We start from the raw sequence: 22,693 nt of genomic DNA on the forward strand, positions 1-22,693 counted from the left end.
TATTGAATTCACTTCCTTTTATTGCAGTAACATCCCCCTGGTACAAAGTATTAACTGCAATAATCACGTTAAACATTAGAAAAGCATTGTGTGTGACAGTTACAGTACAGTATCAAATCTTATCTCTTCAAACCAAGTGGGCCATTACCCACTAATGCTCAGATCTTTAAATTATTTTCAGTTATTTTTAAACATGTAATGTCAGAAAAAGCATATAAAAAGAATGTATGTAAAAGGAAACCTAAATACAAGTGAACAAATAAATAATTGATTTGCTCCAGCTACAACTGTCCTTCTAAACCCATATAAAGAAACCTAATCTATAGAAGGTATGAATTGCCATGTGTAAGTGATTTCGTTTTTCAAGTAATTAATGATTGGAACATACCTAAATTTGGTGTCAAAATCAAAAGCAGAAGTTTGGAGTGACACTAACTGACATTTTGCAAACAATTACCATTAACTATTGAAATTTTAGTGTAGCAAATAATCTTGAAGCTTGACCCCGTGCCTAGCATTAGTGGACTTCTGAGAGTGCATGTGAAAAGCATCCTACATTACTTCACAGACTACTTTAACTATCCCCATATGCATATTTAGATATATTTTATATAATTTTTATACACATATATGCATGTATACACACACTTCATTTGGCTTCTGTGTTACAGATCACAAGCAATGATTTCCTGAATGGGCAAAAAAAATCTTTTAAGTAAGTGTACCTGTGCATGTATTTAATTTTTCTTTAAAGATAGCAGCACTAAGTCCATGCCCTACTGTCCCATCTGTTTAAAAGAATGTGAACCACAAAACAAGAGAAAACACAGCAATGATTCCATACTCACAATGTGACATCCCTTTCCCCAAAAAAACACTGTAAAACCTGTAATAGATACATTGGTAAGGTTGTTCCCCACCCCCTCACCTGGAAGGAAACTGCAGTCTTGTCTTACAATGTCTATCATAACAAGCTGGGTTCATGCTGACGTCAGTTATCTCACACTTAGCAGCAAAACACTTATTTGTTTTTATTATTTTTTAATAAATGAAGTGATTCAATAATCTCAAATCCAACCGAAACAGCAAAAAAGATTTTCTGCAGTTTATGAAGAACTTGGCAACATTGTAAACTGCACGGTATAGATTATTTCTATCTTTAATCACAACAACTTGAAGCTCTACTTTACCACACAACAATTACACTCTTGTCTTTCAAAAGGAAGTTGTATTTCAATTTGATCTTGTATTTAGCATAAAAATACACCTTTTCTATGCATCCTTAAGTGAAAGTGACTCCACCACTGGTAAACTGATTCAGTAGCATGCCCAATGCTAATATCAAAAGCTTGCGAAATGTTTTTAGGTAATCCTTTCTATCCAAAATATATTAGGAATTTAAAAAATAGTTCACATTAGGACCTTTATACAAAGGCTTAGGTGAATTTTCTTGTGTAGGTATTCATAGTAGACTAAATCATGAAGTTTTCAAAATATGCAATGAAAGGGCATACAAGATTGGCAGTTTCTTAACATAGAAAATGTATAAAGTAGGATGTATGGAAGAGATCTAAACGGCTAGACAATCAAACCTGAGTATTATTTAATAAAAATAAATGTATTTTCCGACAACTGAACGAATTGACCTAAAAACATCTCCCCTAGTAACTAGTGGTCCTTTTAACCATTTGTTGAAAAATGCGAGAGAACTGTAGCTTTTACATTTTATATTGGATAGCAAGTTTTCACATAGTGTTTACTGTTTTCTGTTAGATAGCATCACATTGCTTATATTATCCCCATTCAAGCCTTAAGTTTTGTTTCAAAGTTTGAAAGTGACACCAAAATACAGTAGGCCAAGAACCAGGACAGGTCTTTTTCTTCTAATTTGTACTAAGAGCCTCAGACAGCAAGATGAATTTGGCTTCACAATGGAGCTACAAAGCTCTAGACACACCTTTGCCAAAGTAGCTAATGTTAGCCATGTATCTCAGTAGAACACATTGTCAAATTTGAGAAAAGGATTCTCTCTGCTAGTAGGAACTAATTTTATTTTAACTCTTACAAAACTTAGTAGCACAAAGTCTTGACAATCACATCGCAAATTTGTGTTAATAAAACTGACCTGCCCCAATTCTGACCTTTAAATCTAACAGATATAATAATAAAAACTAAAAAAAAAAATTCAGACAATAGAAAACATACAGTATTAAGAACTAATAGCTCGATGGAAGACTGAAAAGCAGCATTCATTTTTATTGTAATATGGAAGAGACTAGAAACTAAAGGAAGTCTGATCTAAACTCTTAGCTGAAGGCAGATTTTTGACATTCTATATAAATTTACAAAAGAAGATGTATGGATGAGATTTGGTTAATTTCAGAAGGCACCTCAAGGCTAAAAGGCTTTTATAAATCTATAATACTTTTATTGATCAAAAATAAAACATTTTATTGCTGCTATTCAAATAGCAAACAAAAAGCTTGTCTTGTTCTTCAGTCTAACAAGGAATCCTCCCCCATTAAGCAAGATTACAGAAAATACAGAATAAAACTGAAGATGTCACACCTTTAGAAATACAGCAACTTTCCTTGTGTGCTTTCAAGTCAGTGAAATAGTGAAAGAAGAGTCACTTTTTGCCTTTGTGATGTTAATAAACTATAGATCATACATATGTAAGTCACTCTCCCCTGTACACTGAAGTACCATTTCATCATAGCTGCCCTATGTGCAGAACTCTTAGGAATAGAAGGTAAGAACACTCTGATGATTCCCACGAACAAGAAGAATTGGTGGCAGATCCTTAGACAGTGCTTCCAACCAGGCCATGTACAGCGCACTAGAAACTGCACCTTTTCGTGCAACTGGCAAACTCCTATAATTCACAAAGAAAAAAAGCATTCAACAATTAGAAAAACGTGGTGGAGTACAAGTCATGTCATGTAAACATGAAAGTACGATTGTGCAAAGAGACAGATGAAAAATTAAATCCCCTAACCTTTTCAGTTTTTCTTTTGCTTTCCCCCTTCCCCCCCAGAATTCAGTTAATGGGTTGAGGGTTCCCATCCTAAGCACCACAGGCCTTTTACATCTAGTTACCACTCACTTACAGCCTCTTACCACCATTTTGTATTCAGGTAGCTTCACAGAGAATTCTCCTCAGTTAAAGACATTTTCTTGAAAAACTCATCAAAATTTTAAAAACAAGCCTTTTTTCTGTTGCATTTTTTTTTTACACATCCATGTTGGTGCAGTCTAACGCTCTTTCTCACAGCCCTTCCAAAACATGCCATATATTTCTCTTAAAAAAGCCCTACTGTTTATTTGCCCTACTCAAATCTCATTTGTAATACTACTTCATGAAGTGAAAAAGTATGATCCTAAAACACAGCAAGGGTTTTATTTATAGTAACATTTTAGTGTGAGGTGTCCCTGGACATGGCAGGGGGTTGGAACTAGATGATCTTAAGATCCTTTCCAATTCTACCTATTCTGTGATTCTAAGGAAACCTACAATCTTCATTCTGCTTGTTTACACCAAAAGCAATTCCATGAAAATCCATCAGCAGGATAAAATTTAACTTCACCTAGACAGATTTCCTAAAAAAAAAATCTGAATGGATGGTCAGGAAATAAAGTGGAATATCTGGCACGCAGGAGAGGAAGGAATGTAAGAATCCTGACCCCCACTATAAATGTGGAGTTAATCTAAAGCTACACAGGCCATTTTTCACTTACTAGTATAGTATCTCCCTATGTCTAACAAATACTTCCAGCACTGAAACCTTGAGTATTTCTGTACTTTAATGTCAAAGCACCAGTTTTTTCCTAACCTGTATTTGCACATACTTATATTTTAAACTACAGTTCTGTATCACTTAGGAGAACAGTACACATCATTTACTTACATGACAATTATGTTAGCTGTACTTGAATGCTCTTGTAGCAATTCATTTAGCCTAATCTGGCGGTAAGTCTGTAATTAAAATGAAACTTTTTAGGAAGATCTTTTATACAAAAGCACAGAAATTTAATTTATTCAAGAAAAATAAAAAACAGTTATGATCAATTGGTATGAGTCATCTGGAGAAAGCATGTACTTCCACCTCAGTTTGGCAACCTATCTGCTTTTCAAAACCACCTATGATTGCAAGGCTGGGAGAGAAGAAAGCAGTAAGCTGAAAATTGGGAAATATGCCAAGCACTATGAAAGTCTAAAGTAGTTACTCTAATAATGGTACCACCCTCCATAGCTCCTGTAAGCAAGAACCCCTTATATACTCTCTTTAAGGTTCTCTTAACTGTATCCTAGAAGCTTACAGTTACAGAAGCTTAGAGAAGTGAAGTTCTGTCTTCATCTCCATGGTGGGCCTACTCTATCTTAACATCTCAGGTAGCTTCTCAGTAGTGGTCAGTTCTTACATCAACTAACTTCCTGGCAAAAATTTTGAGCTAACCATTTCTTATAGTGCTGTTATTCTCAAATAAGCTCCAGCCTAGTCAGCCTGCAGGCTAGTATCTGAGGAAACAATTAAGCTATAAGCAAACAGAATAAATCACTTCAGTTACTCACTGAAATTAGTTTTGGCAGTGTTTATAGACATGAGGAACAGGAAAGCATTGAGCAGGTCATTAACCATAAAGCAATTGTACTTCATAAAACTCCCACTCTCCCCCAACCCCTTGGTAATTTGCAGTTCAGAGATTCCCATTTCTTCTCTACTGCAAATCCTCACAGAAGTTGTAAAACCCATAAGGGAAAAGATGTGTGGAATACATTCAAAACCATCTTGAAGAACTTGAGATTACTGAAACTTCAACCAGTCTTTCTTTCAGTTACCTGTCTGTATCTGAATCCTGTTACAAGATGCTACCTGAGTCTCCTCTACAGATGCAACTGAAAAGGAGTACCTCTGATGCCTCGACAGTGCATGACTACTTGGGGAAAAAGGCAAAATTTTAATTGCTCTTTAACACCACAACCAGATGCGGTATGTTTGGTAAAAAAAAAAAAAATACAGACAGGTGAATAAAAACTATACTATTCTAAATAAAGGCATTTAGGCCCTCCCCTTTCCAGAAGGCAGAAATTTCTTTTTTTTTTTGCAAACCACATAAATGGTTTTAAATGCTGTTTTCCATCAGGTATGCATAAAAACAACTATGGAAGAGACAATTACAAGCATGAACTCATTGATTTTACATCCACAAATGAAGTAGGATAAAAAAAAATAAATACAGAACCTTTGTTTTGTAAAGCTCAAGTTCATTATCTGTTATCCTCCATGGTTCATCCTCCTTCATTTTATCTGCAACTTCTTGTTCTTTATCATCTTCATGAAGTCGGAAGGGCTCTATCATTTCTTCAAAAGCTGCAATACTGGAACAATTAAGTTGAACAGCCATATTAAAACAAGTAAGAGTCTGTGTCAGCAATGACTTTCATGGTATCAGAAAGGAAGTTTTATTACCCTGTAAACTGAATTGAGATCTGTTCATTGCCAACTGCAGTTAGAACATCAAATCAGCTACTTATATATGCAGACATAATTCAACAATTAGGGACATCCGTAGGAGCTTTCACTATTCATTATGCAATAAGAAGTTTTAGCCAGTTTAAAAATAAAAAACCCAAACAACTTTTGGTAAGAGTTTTACTGTAATTTTGAAAGTTGAGGACTTGAGTAGCAGTAGCTTCAGAATTAAATCTGAAAGATAAGTTTACATGTCACACTAAAAAAAGTAGCTATCAAGTTTCATGCTAGTGCCATTAGGATTTTGGCTTTGATGTTTTTACTCTGTTTTTTAACCTTTGCAATACAGTCTTAGAGCCACATTCAAATACAAACAACCACAGCTATCCTGTCTTCCTGCTGCCCTTGTTAGAATATGAGATGCTACTTTGACTTTACTTGAACTTTAGCAAAAAACTGGAAGAAAACTGTATGAAGACTGAAGAGGCATTTGTTTCTGCTAGAAAGAATAACTTACATTACCTTACTTTCTCTACTGACATTAAGATGCTTGAACAGCAAACAAGGCGGCCACAACTTATGAAAGTAACTTGTCATTCAAATAGACCCAGCATGTGAGATGCTAGAAAAATAAGATTTTTACCTATACATACTGAAACGTATGCCTTGCATCCAGTGAACTGCATTTTGATGCTATCTTAATGTTGTTTTTTTTATATAGATGACAAGGTACTGCCAGTGTTCTGTGGTTCCAAATTACAGTGTGGCAAGTTTAACAGACATTAAAGAACACCTCTTAGGAACTAATATCCACATGTGTAAGATACTAGCTTCTGTATTGTTAAACACTCCCCACATGCCCATTTTGTGAGGTGTTCCTGCTCCTCCAGGAAACCTGGCATACTGCTTAAGAAAGAAAAAAAAAATTATTTATTTCTACTCTTGGTGCTCTTTACTGAAGATACAGTGAGTTCACCTTCATTGAAAGGGAAAAAACAAATGTGATCTGCTATTTTTTGCCTGAACAAAAAGGAAAAGTAGTGACAATATTCTATTATATAACACAGCAACTTAAATCATCTTGCTCCACTTTCCTTACAACTATTATTAATGTCAACTAGCATCTGACAAAGGTTTTGCATATATTGTGGAGAATGTATCCACAGAGATAGAAAAAAATGCTCAGACAAGAAATAATTTGTGGATCACCTCTATGAAACAAAAATAACACGTAATTCTACTAGCTCAACTTTTGATGCATAAATATGTGCTACCTCCAAGTTTTTCACACTGAAAAATAGCAGGGAGCTAAGACATCCCAAAAGCATCAGAGTGACAGAGCAGTCTAGTGTTCTAATTGCTTGATATATTCTATACGCTTAAGAAAACGTGACTACAAGCAGAGTAAAAAAGAATGCATACTAGCCTTTACCATTTAAATAACTTATAAACAAGTATTTTCTAATTTGCATGATGTGAAATTATTCAGTCATACGCAAATCCACATTAAAGGTAGTTTTACAGCTTCAACGCATTGAAGATGACTTGAATGGAAAGGAGGATAATATTTTTTGATCTCACATATGCTGTTACAAATTGGTATTGAAAGCCATCAACAGTTTAATGTTTCTTAAAAGTTGAAAATCAGAAGTATCACATAGCTGTTTGAAGACCAAGCTTTTTTAAATTAAACTATGACTCCAAGTAAGATAAAGGCCATTTAAGTTTTTTGTGTTTTGCTTTTGCTCCAGACAAATTGGGTTTTTATAACCGCATTTTTCTGAATTTAATGTTACAGTCTAAGGGCCAGAGAATTTAAAAATACAAAATTCTTTGTTCTTGGATGTCGGGTTTATTTCCTGTGTTTTTGTGAAGTACTGCATGTCACAGGAACTACTCTAATCAAAACTGGTACATAGGAAAGAATGAAGTAATCAAAATTCATGAATGAATCAAGCAGGAAACAAGCTGAGTTTTCCAAGACTTACTTTTCTTTCTTTGGCTTAGTATTAATATCCCCAAGAACCATAATGTCCGAGAAGTCTATCCGAAACTTGCTAAGCAAAGTAGCCATTCTGCATCAAGAAAAAGAAAACAAGCCTTTATGTATGATCAGATTTTTAATTATTTCACAGGGTTAAACAGATAGGTGTTTAGTTATAAAAACTGAGAGAAGAGCTCTTCCTTAAAGACAAATTCAGAAAATATTTGAAAAAGAAAATGTTAAGTGTCAGACAATGCTGCTGCAAATAAATTACTTTAGCTTGAGGTATCTCATCCAAAACAATCTGTGGGAAATTGAACTTTTTTTTGAAGAAAGGGAACAGAATATGGTTACACCTCAGCTAAAGAACAACTAACAGAAGGCTACTAGGAACAGAAAGCCATGTCCTAAGTAACATTATCTATCAGCATTTCAAATTAAATTTTTAAAGGTAAACTTACGCTCTTCTGTCATGATCAATCCTGTTTATTTTTCCACCAATGAACACTCTGATTCTACAGTCCTTCCACTTCTTCTTGGTTGTAAGAAGATATGGAATCAACAGTGTCAAACCTGCAGTGTGACAAGAATTTGAGAATTACTCAGAAAACATAGCATTGTGTTTAATAGTACAAATTTGTAATTTATGTGTGAACTGAGAAATATCTATTAAAAATTAATTAAAAGGTAACTTCAGTATTTTTTTAACATTTGTTTTTAAAGTAGAAAGCACATTACCTCCATCATCAAAGAGCCACCAGACATCAATATTGCTTTTGCCTTGTTTCTTCTGGAATTGAGTACTAGCATCAAGAAGCCTTTGGTCAGTCAAATTTAAAGGAGAAGACTGGCTCTTTGAATCTGGCAAAACAGTATGATAAAATTGAAGTTAAGTGTTTTTCTTAATCACACAAAAATTAATTAAATGCAACTTCTGAGTATTTTGTGGTATCTCTGAGTTTAAGTAATAACTTTCTTCCCACCCCAACCTGAATCCAAATTTTGATTGAACAGGTATAGACTGAACTGCATTTAGGAAACTTGCAAACTCGTAATTTCAGTAGCTAAAGATTTAAATTTATTTAGCAGACATCTGACAAATAAGGGATCTGTAAGTTACACTCATCTGCCTGCACAATTTAACTAACTTTTCATACCTATTTCAGAGTATTAGGTCATGCACTGTTGTTACCTCTTGAATATGATAAAACTTGTAAAAACATGTAGATATTAATTTACATGTAAATACCATGTCTTAAGCATTTGCCTTCCTGAAATTCATTTTTCTTCAATAATATGGTGAAAGAAAAGCTAGTTCTGCATATTGGAATTCTGTCTTTTGCAACAAGTACTGTTTTGCATCTGCAAGATCATGAAGCATGATATAAACTATTCTGCATAGCAAAGTTATTGGATTTGCTAGGAACAAGGCAACAGTGGCATTTTCAATTAGATTAATACAGGTAAATATATTTTTTAAAGAAACTAAAGGAAAAAACTAACCCTTTTCTCTTAAATAAAACTTCAGTTTGAACAAGAGCCAGGAGCTTGATATTCATCTTGGTCATTATTTTATTGGGAATGTTTAAATTTAAATCTGTCCCCGATTTACATTTACTGCATACTGGGACTTCTTCCAAACTGTATTTTGTGCTTCAAGATGTAATCTCACTTTCCATCACTAAAACACAACAGCTTCTAGCTGTTGAAATTGTGAAGAAAATAACAAAAAAGTTAGATAAATTTTAGTTAAGGCAAAAACATTTGTTTAACTTGAAAAAAGCCCAAAATAAACTAGGAAGTGAAAACTGCTCTGAAAATGCTGTTTATTTGAATTAACACCTTGTATTATTTCAGATGTTAATCTCACTGAGTGGCTGTATTATGCTTTAATTTGAAAGCTATTGAAGAACTCCAAATAACAGAGCAGCAACTATGTCTTTAGCAGAGCCATTGAGTATATTGATGGATCACTTCCACTATCCCATTAGGTAATATTTCCAGTACTCCTAAATCAAGTAAGGATCCAGTTAGATATCTAAGGGACAGAGTGCTGAACAAGCTCCTGAATACATTTCAAATGTTACTTAAGAACAAAAGTTTAAACTCTTAGATATATGCACAATCCTTTCTCAGTAAGTATCAACTTCATCTGGGAATTTCCACAAAGTTGCATTTTTCCACAGTCAAATCCCTAAAGATGAAGCACATTCCAAGCAGACATGAAGAAACAATATTGCAAGGTTGATATTTTCCCATCTTTCATTTAGGTATATAAATAAGTATTTTTATATACACATATGTGCGTGTGTGTGTGTGTGTAGAAACGAATACAAAAGGAAAACTGAAATTAATAATGCAAAAGAATGATTTAACAAAAAAGGTGGAAAATGCCTGCCTTTTTTCAACAGAGGTTGTGCTGTAGTCTTTCCATCTTCGTCCTCCTCTGGAAGATTTTTAAAGATACAAAATAAAAATGTTAATTTTGATGTTAATGAAAGCACTAATAGTGTATATACAAAAACAGAAAATAAAGATGTAGAATGAAATGGATTTTCATACACAAAAAAGGAACAAAAATGCAGTCTACCAGATCCTCAGATTTATTTGTACTGACACTGCTCATTTAACTATTACCACAGCAATCATATAACAGTTATGGTTGGAAAGGACCTTAAGATCATCTAGTTCCGACCCCCCTGCGATGGGCAGGGACACCTCACGCAAAACCATGTCACCCAAGGTTCCATCCAACCTGGCCTTGAACACTGCCAGAGATGGAGCATTCACAACTTCCCTGGGCAACCCATTACAAGTGCCTCACCACCCTTACAGTGAAGAACATTCTCCCTATATCCAACCTAAACTTCCCCTGTTTTAGCTTTAACCTGTTACCCCTTGTCCTATCACTACAGTCCCTAAAGATGTTGAACAAAACTGGTCACCCAATGCCAATCCTTGAGGGACACCACTCATTACTGGTCTCCAGCTGGACATTGAGCCACTGACCACAACTCTGCGTGCGGCCATCCAGACAGTTCTTTATCCACCAAGTGGTCCACCTATCAAATTGATGTCTCTCCAAGTTAGACAAGGATGTCATGTGGGACAGTGTCAAACACTTTGCACAAGTCCAGGTAGATGACGTCAACTGCTCCACCTCTGTCCATCAGTTCTGTAACCCCATCACAGAAAGCCACCAAATTGGTCAGGCAGGATTTCCCCCTAGTAAAGCCATGCTGGCTGTCACCAAGCACCTTGTTGTTTTCCATGTGCCTTAGCATGCCTTCCAGGAGAATCTGCTCACAGATTTTGCCAGGCCCAGAGGTGAGACTGACTGGTCTGTAATTCCCTGGGTCATCCATCTTCCCCTTCTTGAAAATGGGGATTATATTTCCCTTTTTCCAGTCATTGGGAACTTCACCTGACTGCCATGACTTTTCAAATATGATGGGCAGTGGTTCTGCAATTTCATTTGCCAGCTACTTCAGGACCCGTAAATGGATTTCACCAGGTCCCATGGACTTGTGTACGTTCAGGTTCTTAAGATGGTCTTGAACCAGATCTTCAGGTCTTCATTCTCACAGTCCCTGTGTCTGCCTTCCAAGTCTTGGGTGGTGTTGTCAGAGCCTTTGCCAGTGAAGACTGACACAAAGAAGTCATTAAGAACCTCAGCCTTCTCCAAATCCAGGTTAGCCAGTTCTCCCAATAGCTTTGAGAGTGGCCCATGTTGTCCCTAGTGTGTCTTTTATTTGCAATATATCTATAGAATCCCTTCTTGTTATCTTTCCCTTCCCTAGCCAACTTTAATTCTAACTGGACCTTAGCTTTCCTATCCTGGTCCCTAGCTTCCCAGACAACATCCCTGTATTCTTCCCAGGCTGCTTGTCCTTGCTTCAACCTTTCGTAAACCTCTTTTTTCCCCTCAAAGTTTCCTCAGCAGCTCCTTATCCATCCATGGAGGTCTCCTGGCTCTCCTGCTGCACTTCTTTCTACTAGTTGGGATGTAACACTCCTGAGCTTGTAACAGGTGATCCTTAGATCTATCTACCAACAGTCTTGGGTCCCCTGCCCTCTAGGGCTATATCCTATGGAATCATAGTAAACAGGTTCCTGAAGAGTCCAGAATCTGCTCTCTTGAAGTCCAGGGCAGTGAGCTTGCTGCATGCTCTTCTCACTGTCCTTAGGATCTCAAACTCAACCATCTCATGATTGCTACAACCAAGGCTGCTCTGGAGCATCACACTTCCAAGCAACCCTTCTCTGCTGGTGAGCAGAAGGTTAAGTATGGCACCTCTCCTTGCTGGCTTCTCTGAAGTGACTATTAAGTCACTCCTAGCTTTTATTTTAAAAATAAGGGGAAAATTGTTTATTGTCATGACAAAGTATCACGAATTATATGTGCCAGTTAGCATGGATATAACACTCTAGCCTAAAGTGAAAAAAAATTTCATAAATTTAGCAGTCTTCAAATGACATTTAAATGTACAGATGTGTAGCATGATTGTCAAGCAATTTTTAATGCCTAACTCATTAACAAAGAAAATCTACTGCATGTCATTGTCTACTCCCTGTTTTATTTAAGGGACAAGATATAGATTTATTCTACATACCAGAAGCTCTAAACCAAAGACCTTTAGTGCTTAGACATCATAAAATCATGGAATCATAGAATAGTTAGGGTTCAAAAGGATCTTAAGATCATCTAGTTCCAGCCCTCCTGCCATGGACAGGGATGCATCACACTAGACCATGTCATATCAACAGCTAGAAAAGCATGACACTTCTATTCCACACAGAAAACTGCTTTAAATAATTCCTTGGTGAGGGGATAGAGAACCTGAAGACAGAATGAAAGAGAGAAACAGTGAGAACTGAAAATTCATTGCTAACTAACAAGTTACCTTTACGTGAAGTGGAAGTTCTTTCACTAAATGAAGGAGCAAAAGCTATAGAAGTGTCTGTCTCCGCCTTCTTGCTATAATCCACTTTTACTATGATATCCTTGGTACATGGAGATTTTTCTTGGGACGACAGCAATTCTTCTTTGAGAAAGCACACAAACACACATTTTAAACAATTTAATTGTCCAAATGGTATCATTACAGGTATGAGACAATACAGAGATACTTCACAGTGGGTTAACCTCTACTGCGATTCTTATGCCATAGCAAAGAAAGGGAAAGAAAATTTTTTAAAAGGTAGAAAACCACCAGGAAGTCTTGTGTGAACTGCTTCAGAGTACAAGGAGACTCCTCCTCTGAGCAAAGCTGTAATTTCCTGATACTTTCTTCCCAGATTTTTTGCTATTGATTGCATTACCACAGGCTGAACACAAACCAGAGCTAGCTAATACTGAAAAATACAACCAGGAGGAAAAGAAAATTACTTCCAGAAATATTTTCCATTTCTACTCTTAACTCCAAGAGGAAGATGAACCCCAGACAAGGCCCAGACCAAATATGTTCACACAGCTAAGATTTTTTTTCCAGGTCTGGCTTCAGTGGAGCTACTTGGTAGCTGTCACATTTAAAGCAAACTCACAGTCCCCAGGGGATGTTAAGAAGCTTCTGACATCTTGATGTTTCATTTCTCAGTGTTCTCAGCACACCTGTTTTCACACTACACTCCTTGCCATTTCCTCATACTCCTATGCCCTACTGCACAGAGTGACAGGCTCTCTGCTTCTCTCCAAATCCTAAGACATTTGTGTGTTTTCAATGAAGGAACAACCCTCCCCTCTTTCAAAAGGATGGCCCCCTACAGAGCTTGTGTCACAAGTGTCCTTCATTGTGCAGCGCTCTAGGGAGCAAGCTACAAACAAATTAGACACTATCAATTCAGCAGACAGTTGCTGCCAAAGCTCGCAGGCTTTCTTCATTATTGTGCTTGAAATTTAACTAAAATCGTATCATTTGGCTGAAGATCACTACTAACGAAACATAATCAAGGCTTCTATGTGGAAAACAGCCTTTCCAAACTTGAAATGGACTACTGCTGAGGTTTCTACCCTAGTGCATGTAGGGGTTGGCAACCCACACCAGACCCACAGCACTCTTGGATCATGCAACATTTGTGATTTTCATCATTGTCAGACTTGGGTCCAAATACTTTATATCAATTTGCCAGCCTGTTTGTTTCAGTAAAATAGTAAATCTTTGGGAAGAAACTATATGCAACTTATGAATACAGAAAGTCAAAACACATTGAAAACAAAGTTCTATCACTATGCATGGGCCTTTTACATTTCTAACTTGCTACTTTCGATGACTTTTACTCTGTAAAGACAACTGTTGTTTTAGTTTGTTGTGTGGTGGTTTTTTGTTTTGGGTGGGGGTTTTTTGTTGCTTTTTGTTTTGTGGGGGGTGCTGTTTCTTTGTTTAATGCTGTGTTCACTTTGTTGTGTTGTTCTATTTTGGCTCTTGTTTTGGTTTTGATTTTTGTGGTTTTGGTTTTTTTAATTTATTTTCATTTAGTATTTTCAGAAAGCAGTGTTAGAAGGGAATTAGAAATAGAGGAAACAAAATAAATCTTACCTTGGCCCTGAAGGTGAGAAATGTCCAGGCCCTCCTTTAGGCGGATGACAACTACCCCATACTGAATGTCAAAGGCATCACTGAACAAAAGAAACAAAGATAAAGTGTTTTCAGCTTTTTCTTTTACAAAAAGCTACTTTATGCACCCTCTTTGAACAAACTCAAGTGATTAAATACTGCCCTTTAAACTCCCAAATCATAAATGTGTGTTACAATTTCAGTTTAAATTCCAGACTACCAACCGCATTACTGAACTGAATTCCATATCCTGAAAACCAACACAGATCAATTCCCTCTCCATCTCTCCCCTATAAACAGAAATTCAACAAAAGCAACATGAACAGGCCAGTCAAGTTCTTCATGAAGGATGACCAGATACACTGAGAAATCTAAACTTTTATCTCTCCCCATAAAAAAAAAGACATATTTTGACTAGATCTCATTGATTTGAGAACTAAAACTTTAACACAAGTTTCCAAAACATTTGGGTATTAAACACACTTACAAAGTTGTAATATAGAATGAAATTATCTGTAACATGCCTGTTCCCATTATATCTGATGGGAAGGGAACTTTCCCCTTTAAAAAAAAAAAAAGGAAAACATCATTACCTTATAAACAAGCAAAAAGCCTGAATAAATCACTGAGTGAAAACAGAGTAAAATGAAGAACAAAAAACCCCTCAAGAAACACAACAGAAAAACATGAACTTAACCATATCATACAGTCTGCAAGTTATCAATCATCAGTCCTTTAAATACAAATACCTTATTACAAACAATAAATCAGAGAACTTCCTCCCATGTCATTTCCACAGACAGAAATTTCTCAAGATTTCACTCATTCAACACTTCTCTTTAGAAGCAGTAAGACTTGATTAGGAACATTCAGTGTCAATATATTCTATTACGCAAGAAAAATTGAGGTTGATTTAATAAGAAAATGCTTTGTCCATTAGTGAACATTTTAAATTAATTATTTAATTTGTTAAATCTGTACAGATTAGATGTGTTTAGATGTCTATTGTGTGCTTTAGAAACTTTCAATTTTCCAGAGATTCTTCAGAAACATGCTTGACCTACAGTTATTACCTCCTGAGGTTTCTCTTTTGGGATGTGGAGACCCACATGACTTGCTGGCCTTGACACATCTTCCAGCACAAGCCAATCCAAAATAAAATAAGAAAAAAAGAAAAACCAAGAACTAACCAACATGTTTCCTTATTTTTCACTGCATTTGATGCTCTGGCTTCTCTCAAGGAACTGGTATGATTCTTTTCTCTTAATGAATTTAAGGAATTATTTGCTTTTCTTTTCTAATCTCTCCCCATAATCCCTCCATTCTGTTTCTTCTAAATGCACAGCAAATGAAAATTTTAAAACACAAATGAAGAGGGTTAAGCAGCATTTAAGGAAAACAAAAAAACTGTATAAGTACAAGAAGCAAGCTTTGGTTTTCTTAAGTGTTTGTAGTACAAATTATTCTTGAAGAAATTTTTCAGCCAGAACTGGTCTGCCTTTCCGTACTGTCAAATTACACTAGATTTCCTTCCCCATCTCCCTTTTGGCTACTGTATGATTTTGTGAGTCAATGCTGTGTATCTTGTATGTAGAATATTTCTTGTAGGTGACAGCAAGGTTTAATAAAGATAAGAGCTTCAGCATAATAACTGATTTATTCTTCACTACACTTAATTTGTACAGAAGTAGTGTAGGAAAAACCCTGCTTTAAGTAGAAAACATGCTTCAAAGACTGGCACATAAGATACTAATAAGTTCATCTCCGCAGGCTCTTAAACCTCAGACCACTGCTGCAACAGTTTCTAGACACAGAAGGAGTTATTATATAGAAATAGAATCTTTTTGGACTATAAAAACTTACTAATTTCCATATCAGAAGAAAACAAGGTATTGAAGACTGCTAGACCAGCAATATGGAAAATCTAAGTCTACATGAGACTTCACGCAACTGAGATCACCTCATTACTGAATGTACTGAAATGAAGCATAAGAGCTACAGCTCCACATTCTCCACTTACTGGAATAAATTGATGTAGGTTTCAACATCTCTCATGTCACTTTGTCTCCAGTTTTTCTTAAATCCAACAACAAGGGTGTTAGGTCTCATCCTACCCAGGCCAGCAGCCTAAGAATACAAATAGAGGTTCTATTATTTTCTTAAACAGAAAAAAGAGTTTTTATTATACAACATGTATTTATTATGTAACTATGAAAAATGAAAATACTTCCAAGTATAAAAACAAATTTTGATGTTCATCACTTCCATTTAAAAAATAAAATAAAATTAAAAACTGAAGGAGAGGTGTACCTGCATTAAGTACTGTCCTCCATCCCGCAAGTCCTCTGCATGCACTGGAGCATAGAAAGCCTTCATCTTGTTTTTAATCAGCCATCGCTGATATTTAGCCAAATCAGTTGACAGTTCTTTCATGGCTTGCCTCCGAGGACCCTTTGAAATAAGGAAATAAAAATGAGAGAGAACAAGAATTACAAGTAGTAATAAAGCCCCACCCCACAGGAATCCAATTCAAGCTTGAAGAAACTCAGAACATGTTTCCACACTATCAAAAAACCCCAACAACAACGAAAAAAATACCAAACCAACCACAAACCAACAAAAAACAAAATCCCAAACAAAAAAAATATTAGGCATTAGCAGCAGCAGAGTGAACCAGATTCTCATTTTTAGGAGGAGGGTTGCTGAAACTTGCCCAATCTTGTTCCTGCAGGACACAGCCCACTTCCTTAGCAGGTGGCACAAGCCTGTTGTTCACTCACCCTCCTCCTTCTTCCTACCCTCCTCAGGCAGGATGGGGAGGAGAACTGAAAGAATGTAAACCCCACAGGCTGAGATAAGAGGCTGAAAAATCCCTGATCAGGGTAAGCACTGCTCAGCAGCAACTAAAACAGTGGTGTTTTATCAGCATTGTTCTCTGACTAAAGCTGAAACACAGCATTGTACCAGCTACTAGAAGAAAATTAACTTTATCCCAGTGGAAACCAGGACAGTCCTCCACAGCATAGCAGAGTTTTAAAAACAAAGGGCTTTGTAATGAAATATACATAGATATAGGATGATTTAATATTAAGCTTTATGGGATTTTTTTTTAAGGTGTACAAGCTTGCCTCTGTGTGTAAATAATCCTAATCAGAATGCCTTTGTCACAGTAGTGTCACTTCTGCAGTTTTATGTTGCAAAGTTATCTGCTCGTTAAGTACTTTCTTTTTATTACTTCCATCAGGATGAATCATTGTGCTCCTCCTATACAACAAAACCCAGAATGAGGTATAATCAAGAACGGAGTAGCCCAGTTTTTGCAGTAAGATACAGTTTACAAGAGGATATACTTTGACCAAATGGTCAGCAGCCCTGAGGAGAAAGACTTTGGGGCACTGGTAGATGAGAAGCTCAACGTGACCCAGCAGTGTGTGCTTACAGTCCAGAAAGCCAACCATATGCTGGGCTGCATCCAAAGAAGTATGGGCAGCAGGTCAAGGGGAGGTGATTCTCCCCTCTGCTTGGCTCTCATGAGACCCCACCTGGAATACTGCATACAGTAGTTCTGGTATACCCAACACAAGAGGGATGTGGACCAAATGGTTAGAGTTAGTGAAGAATGAGATAGTGTCACCTTTTGTGTAGGAAAGCAATTTTAAACAGAGATAGCATATCCTCCAAGAAAATCTTCTTCCCTACAAGAAGGGTGATGCTACCTTATTCTTTTGAAAGCCAGTAATTCCATCTATGGTAGCTTACCTGTCTAGTATTACTAAGTTTCTGGCCTTCACACTCACTGAAATTTTAAGTTTGTATAGTAAGGAATTAAAAAAATTGATTTTTCTGAAGACAAAACTGGCCCGTATTTCCCTCACAAGATGTAGGTTCTGCATATTCCATTAACTTGATTTGGTCTTACCTGTTCATAAGATCATAAGCAAGTCAAATTTAACAAGTGTGGTTAAATTTAGATGTAGTTAAGAGTAACCAATCTTTGCATTTAAAGTTACACTTGCTTACATGTTCTTAGTGATGTGACAGAAGTTAGGTCTTAAGATATAAAGCTAAACTACACATTCCAAATATGCTAGTGTATTTACCAAAATTTATCAGAAGTCCATCAGCCTTTCTGTAACTAACTGAAAATTTGGTATATATCATGTTATGACAGCCACCTTGCATCATGGTTCAGACAGCTCATGACAAACGCAACACTAAAGAGCATTTACTTGAAGCTTGCTTCCTTCTTCCCACCCCAAAACCTCTACAGGCTGCTGTAGAAGGTAACTCTTTTTTTAAGTAGTAAGAACTGCTAAAATTATGTCCTTGCACAACAGCCCTCACAAACCTAAACCCCCAAAGCCTGCACCTCATATCCTGACAAAGAACAGGGAAAGTCAGTTAAATACTAGAGGCTGGGCAGAAGGGTAACAGGAAAAGAAATACCTGTTGGCATTACTGTTTCACCTACCAATGAAATGAATCTGGTACTGAAGGAATAAAAATCTACATGAAATGTTGAGAGCTAATCTGTTAGCTGAGCCAGCTGAATATCCTGCTCAATTAAGTTTATTTTAGCCCTAGATTTTTAAGAAATCTACAGAGATTATAAATTTCCTTGAAATGGTAACACTGAGAGGAAATCTAGCTGTATACTGCACATCATTTTGACCAACTGCTCTGTTCAAAGAATGAGAGAGAACATGAGACTGTATTACACAAGGACAGAAAGAGACTCAGGCTGTAATCTAACATTCACTTTACTCCTACAAAGCTTCTTAAGCAATTAGGCATCAAATGACCAAAGGTACTAATTTTGCAGTCTCCCCTGTGGTACACCTAGCTGGAATAGTGATAACCCATACATGAGTGGATTCTACCAGGGTATCCTGGTTTTGAACTTCTCCGTATTTAAGACACTTTCTTCTAAAAAAACCAACCAACCAAACAAAAAAATCTCCAAAAAACCCCACACAAACAAGAATCACAAACAGGTTAAAAAAAAAAAAGAAAGAAAAAAAAACCCACCACACAAAAACATAAGTAACTTTAAAGTACAGACAGAACAGACTTACCATATGTACATGGCCACAGATCATCAAACCCACGTTCTTGGTGAAAGCATGGACAAGGTGAAGCAAAGCCGGACGTGCACTTGGAGCACCTGTCATAATTAAGCACTGAGGTCTAGAATTGTGAATAGAGAAGGAAAAATAAAATGTTGCAATTCATTTCATCTGGAGTTGTGGGTTTTTGTATTAACAGAATGAAGTTTCTTCTAAATATAGACCATATGAACATAACTGTCACTGGAGAGGCAGCAACCTCATCTGCTTTTACAATACTGTATTAAATTAAGTAAAGATTGATTAAAGTTGGATCTAACTTTCCAGCTAGATCTATGGTGTATCCAGTCAGGGACTGGACAAGACCACATGGTAAGGTCACATTCAGCCTATGATTCCATTTAATTGGAGGAATTAATTTAAGTCAATATTTTTTGTTATTTTTTTTGGAAGCATCTTTTATAATAGCTTAAGAAAAGTGGTGTAAATACTATAGGATTGAAAACTGCCTCCTTCAATAAGACCTTCCTGAGTACCCAAGCTGGCAAGACAACAAATCAGTTCTCCAGTTGTGTGAAAACCACTTGCATAGCCTGTTTAAGCCTACTGGAGTGCCATGAGAGAATATGTCTAACGTGAAATAGCTGGTGTTGAGGGCAATATACACAGCGTACACATTTTGGGAATTTTGTTAGACTGATTTTATACCAAGCATGTAGACTGTATGCTCATTAGCAGTTTGGAGCATATCTCACAATTCATCAAAGAAGAATGTGGTTCATGGTTCATGATATGAAGCATGAGGCATCTTAACAATAAGAATGCATCACACATAGACTTGCTTCTGACGGGCATTCTTAATCAGAAATAAAGTACTAATGTAAGTATGTCCAGCAGATGTCTATGGTGATGAAACTTAAAGCTGTTATAACCCACAGGAGATGAAGAGGCATACAATGGAAGCCATGACAGCAAACACTGTGACAGTACCCCACTGGATACATTTCATATGTCTCTAATATTAGGTGTTACCTAAAGTTTTTCACATGATCTTCCACTCCTGAGAGACGAATAGAATGCTGCAGTGCATTCAGGTAAGTCAAAGCTTGGGTTGAGGATCCCCAGTTCACATCTGATGGAAGATTTGAAGTTCCAATAACTTAAAACTGTTCATTGTAAAACTGTACGATCACAAAATCTGTCAAATACCAACTAAAACCGCAGAATAATTAAGCTCTATCGTGGTACATTTTACACAATATTAGTCAACAAACCCTACAGCTAAGTAGAAAATTCTATTAAAGATAACATTTCTGTAGAAGTTTTAGCAAACAAGTTAGAGTTTGCTATTTTACAAATATAGGTAGGAAGGAAGTAATGAGGTTTCCCTCCCTCAGTATTTCAAAGACTGTGTCAACTTCAGAGTAAAAAACCCCACAAAGAAACAAACTCCCAAAAAAACCTCAACGCCCCAGAAAAATAAATAAACAAACAAACAAAACAAAAAGCCCACCCCCCAAAAAAGAAACCTCACAACAAAACCAAACAACAACAAAAAACCCTCACTTCAGGGAAAAAATGACGTGCCCAGTTATTTTATATTGCATCAAAGGAAAACGTAATTGCAAAACACCACCTAAACAAAGTCACATACTTTCAGTGATTAAACAGTTCTGTAAGACTAATTTTACAAGGAAAGGAAAGATCCCAGCATCCTTTCTGTTTGTTCCCATATACATCTTTGATAGCTACAATGAATTTGTCATCCAAGTACTTGGTTATCTTAATAGCCCATGATGTAGGGCTTTCCTTATTTTCAACCTCAGGAACATTTTCTGGTTCCATTCTGCTCCATCTTGCACTTATGATAATACAGTGTTATTAGAAGAGGAAAGAAAGTGTAATATGATTTGTTGTTCACAGTTATAGGAACAGTTTACTGAAAATAAAAAACAAAAACCCACCACCTCTCAAATCCATTTTCAGTCTGGATTGATAAAAGCATTCTCTTTCATTTCCTTACAAAACATAACATGCTTTCCTAGTGCCTTTGTTGCTGCAACCCAAGCTCTTTCCATGTGTACCTTTTCCTCCAATTTTCATTCAAATGTTTATGTCTGAGTTTATGCATCTTGATAACTTGAAGCAGGGGGAACAACAACAGTGACTATACAGGCATAATTATGTTTCATTACAACTAAAAAGCCTGAAACAGAAGTTTGAATTAATTAGCCAAACGGAAGTTTTCCAGTTCTCCCTTCTCTCTGCCCCACTAAAGACCTTTTTTTTTCCCCCTCCTTTCTTCTACACCTCTCTTTCCACCATCACAACCAAAAGAAGCTCATATACCTGGTTTCTTGTATGTGACATAAATGTAGAGTCCAAGGACTATGACATACGTTAGAAGTGCTGCCCACCAATTAATAACAAACATCACAATGCAGCACAGAATAGCTCCAAGAAGCGAAATCCACATATTGTAGTACTTGAACGCAGGGCGCCAACCTAGGCAAAATATAAATTGAGGGATAGAAGAGAAACGAAGGCCGAAATTAATTTAATCATCACTCAAAGAGAAGGGAAGTGATTCCTCTTTTACTTCCCAAGTGTTCTGTATCGCATTTCATATGAATGTCTGACAGTGATGTACAAAATACAGACTTTGGCACATTTATGCTTTCAATTTTCCAACACTTACAGAATGAATTCATATCTTTCTTACATAGATATGTCAATGTTCCTAATTTTGTCCTCTAAAAGTTTATCTCAAATGGAAAGTTTGAAGATGTTTATGTCATTGTATCTATCAAATACAGCTACAGGAACCTTTGACAATAGCTTGCCTGACGATTTCTGCTGTCAAGGGTAGCATAACATGAATTATTAGCTTATGGACTTGCTCTCTCACATACTACTGTTTCTAGTGGTGTATTTTTACTATTTTCACATGTTTAGAAATATTCACACATGAAAAGCCAAAGGACAGATATATCCAAGTACAACTTGAATATGTCAAAATACTGGACTGTCACTGTTTTACACCCTTATTTGTCACAAGTTTATCCAAACTCAGGAGAACACACATGCACACCCCCCACTCACACACCCAAGATTAACAAGTATATTACACATAAAACTGTTGTGTAAACAGACTATGCACATGTTCTTGAAAAATAATTGTATCTACCTGTTCAGCAACTTAAGAAGCTTTTAAGGGCACTATTTCAGTACAAATGCATAGTGGGCTGGGCATGATACACATCTGTTCTGCAGATGGTACTGGGTACTGGGTTTTGGCTTACTCCTGTTTGCTAACTAGCCTCCCACACCAAAGACTATAAAAATGTGGCAATACCACCTGCAATTCCAGTTTCTTACGGACTGGAAGAAGAAACATTAACAAGACATCCAAAGACGACTTAAGGATAACTCTTTAACACCACACACATATTTAACTAAAAACCTTTCTTTAAGAGTTTTTGAATTATCTTGTGTTCCCTGAGCAAAAGTAACAAAAATTAGTAGCTCCCAAACTGTACTGTATCACTCAGTCTTCAAAATTTCAGAAGACCCAGGTACACACAGTATTTAGCTTATCATACAGATGCATCATGA

General features: G+C 36.4%; 1 protein-coding gene across 2 annotated transcripts in view; it reads right to left on the bottom strand.

The window, feature by feature from the left end:
* The window catches only part of SLC12A2 (solute carrier family 12 member 2), a 67,239-nt gene continuing 44,546 nt past the window's right edge, over positions 1 to 22,693 (bottom strand). Inside the window, exons 14-27 of one of the 2 annotated variants that reach the window (XM_031054190.2) lie at positions 21,428 to 21,583; positions 20,111 to 20,210; positions 19,088 to 19,199; positions 16,323 to 16,463; positions 16,033 to 16,139; positions 13,995 to 14,074; positions 12,363 to 12,500; positions 9,857 to 9,904; positions 8,197 to 8,319; positions 7,920 to 8,031; positions 7,463 to 7,549; positions 5,245 to 5,380; positions 3,909 to 3,976; positions 1 to 2,875 (exon numbers count right to left, since the gene is read on the bottom strand). In XM_031054190.2, coding sequence (XP_030910050.1) covers positions 2,740 to 2,875; positions 3,909 to 3,976; positions 5,245 to 5,380; positions 7,463 to 7,549; positions 7,920 to 8,031; positions 8,197 to 8,319; positions 9,857 to 9,904; positions 12,363 to 12,500; positions 13,995 to 14,074; positions 16,033 to 16,139; positions 16,323 to 16,463; positions 19,088 to 19,199; positions 20,111 to 20,210; positions 21,428 to 21,583 — 1,544 coding nt within the window. In that variant the 3' untranslated portion in view covers positions 1 to 2,739. Of the gene's footprint in view, positions 2,876 to 3,908; positions 3,977 to 5,244; positions 5,381 to 7,462; positions 7,550 to 7,919; positions 8,032 to 8,196; positions 8,320 to 9,856; positions 9,905 to 12,362; positions 12,504 to 13,994; positions 14,075 to 16,032; positions 16,140 to 16,322; positions 16,464 to 19,087; positions 19,200 to 20,110; positions 20,211 to 21,427; positions 21,584 to 22,693 lie in introns of both variants that reach the window. The other variant, XM_005154897.4, reaches the window with a different exon arrangement.

This window comes from Melopsittacus undulatus, chromosome Z (genome assembly GCF_012275295.1).
Source record: "Melopsittacus undulatus isolate bMelUnd1 chromosome Z, bMelUnd1.mat.Z, whole genome shotgun sequence".
In the NCBI taxonomy this organism is placed as follows: Eukaryota; Metazoa; Chordata; class Aves; order Psittaciformes; family Psittaculidae; genus Melopsittacus; species Melopsittacus undulatus.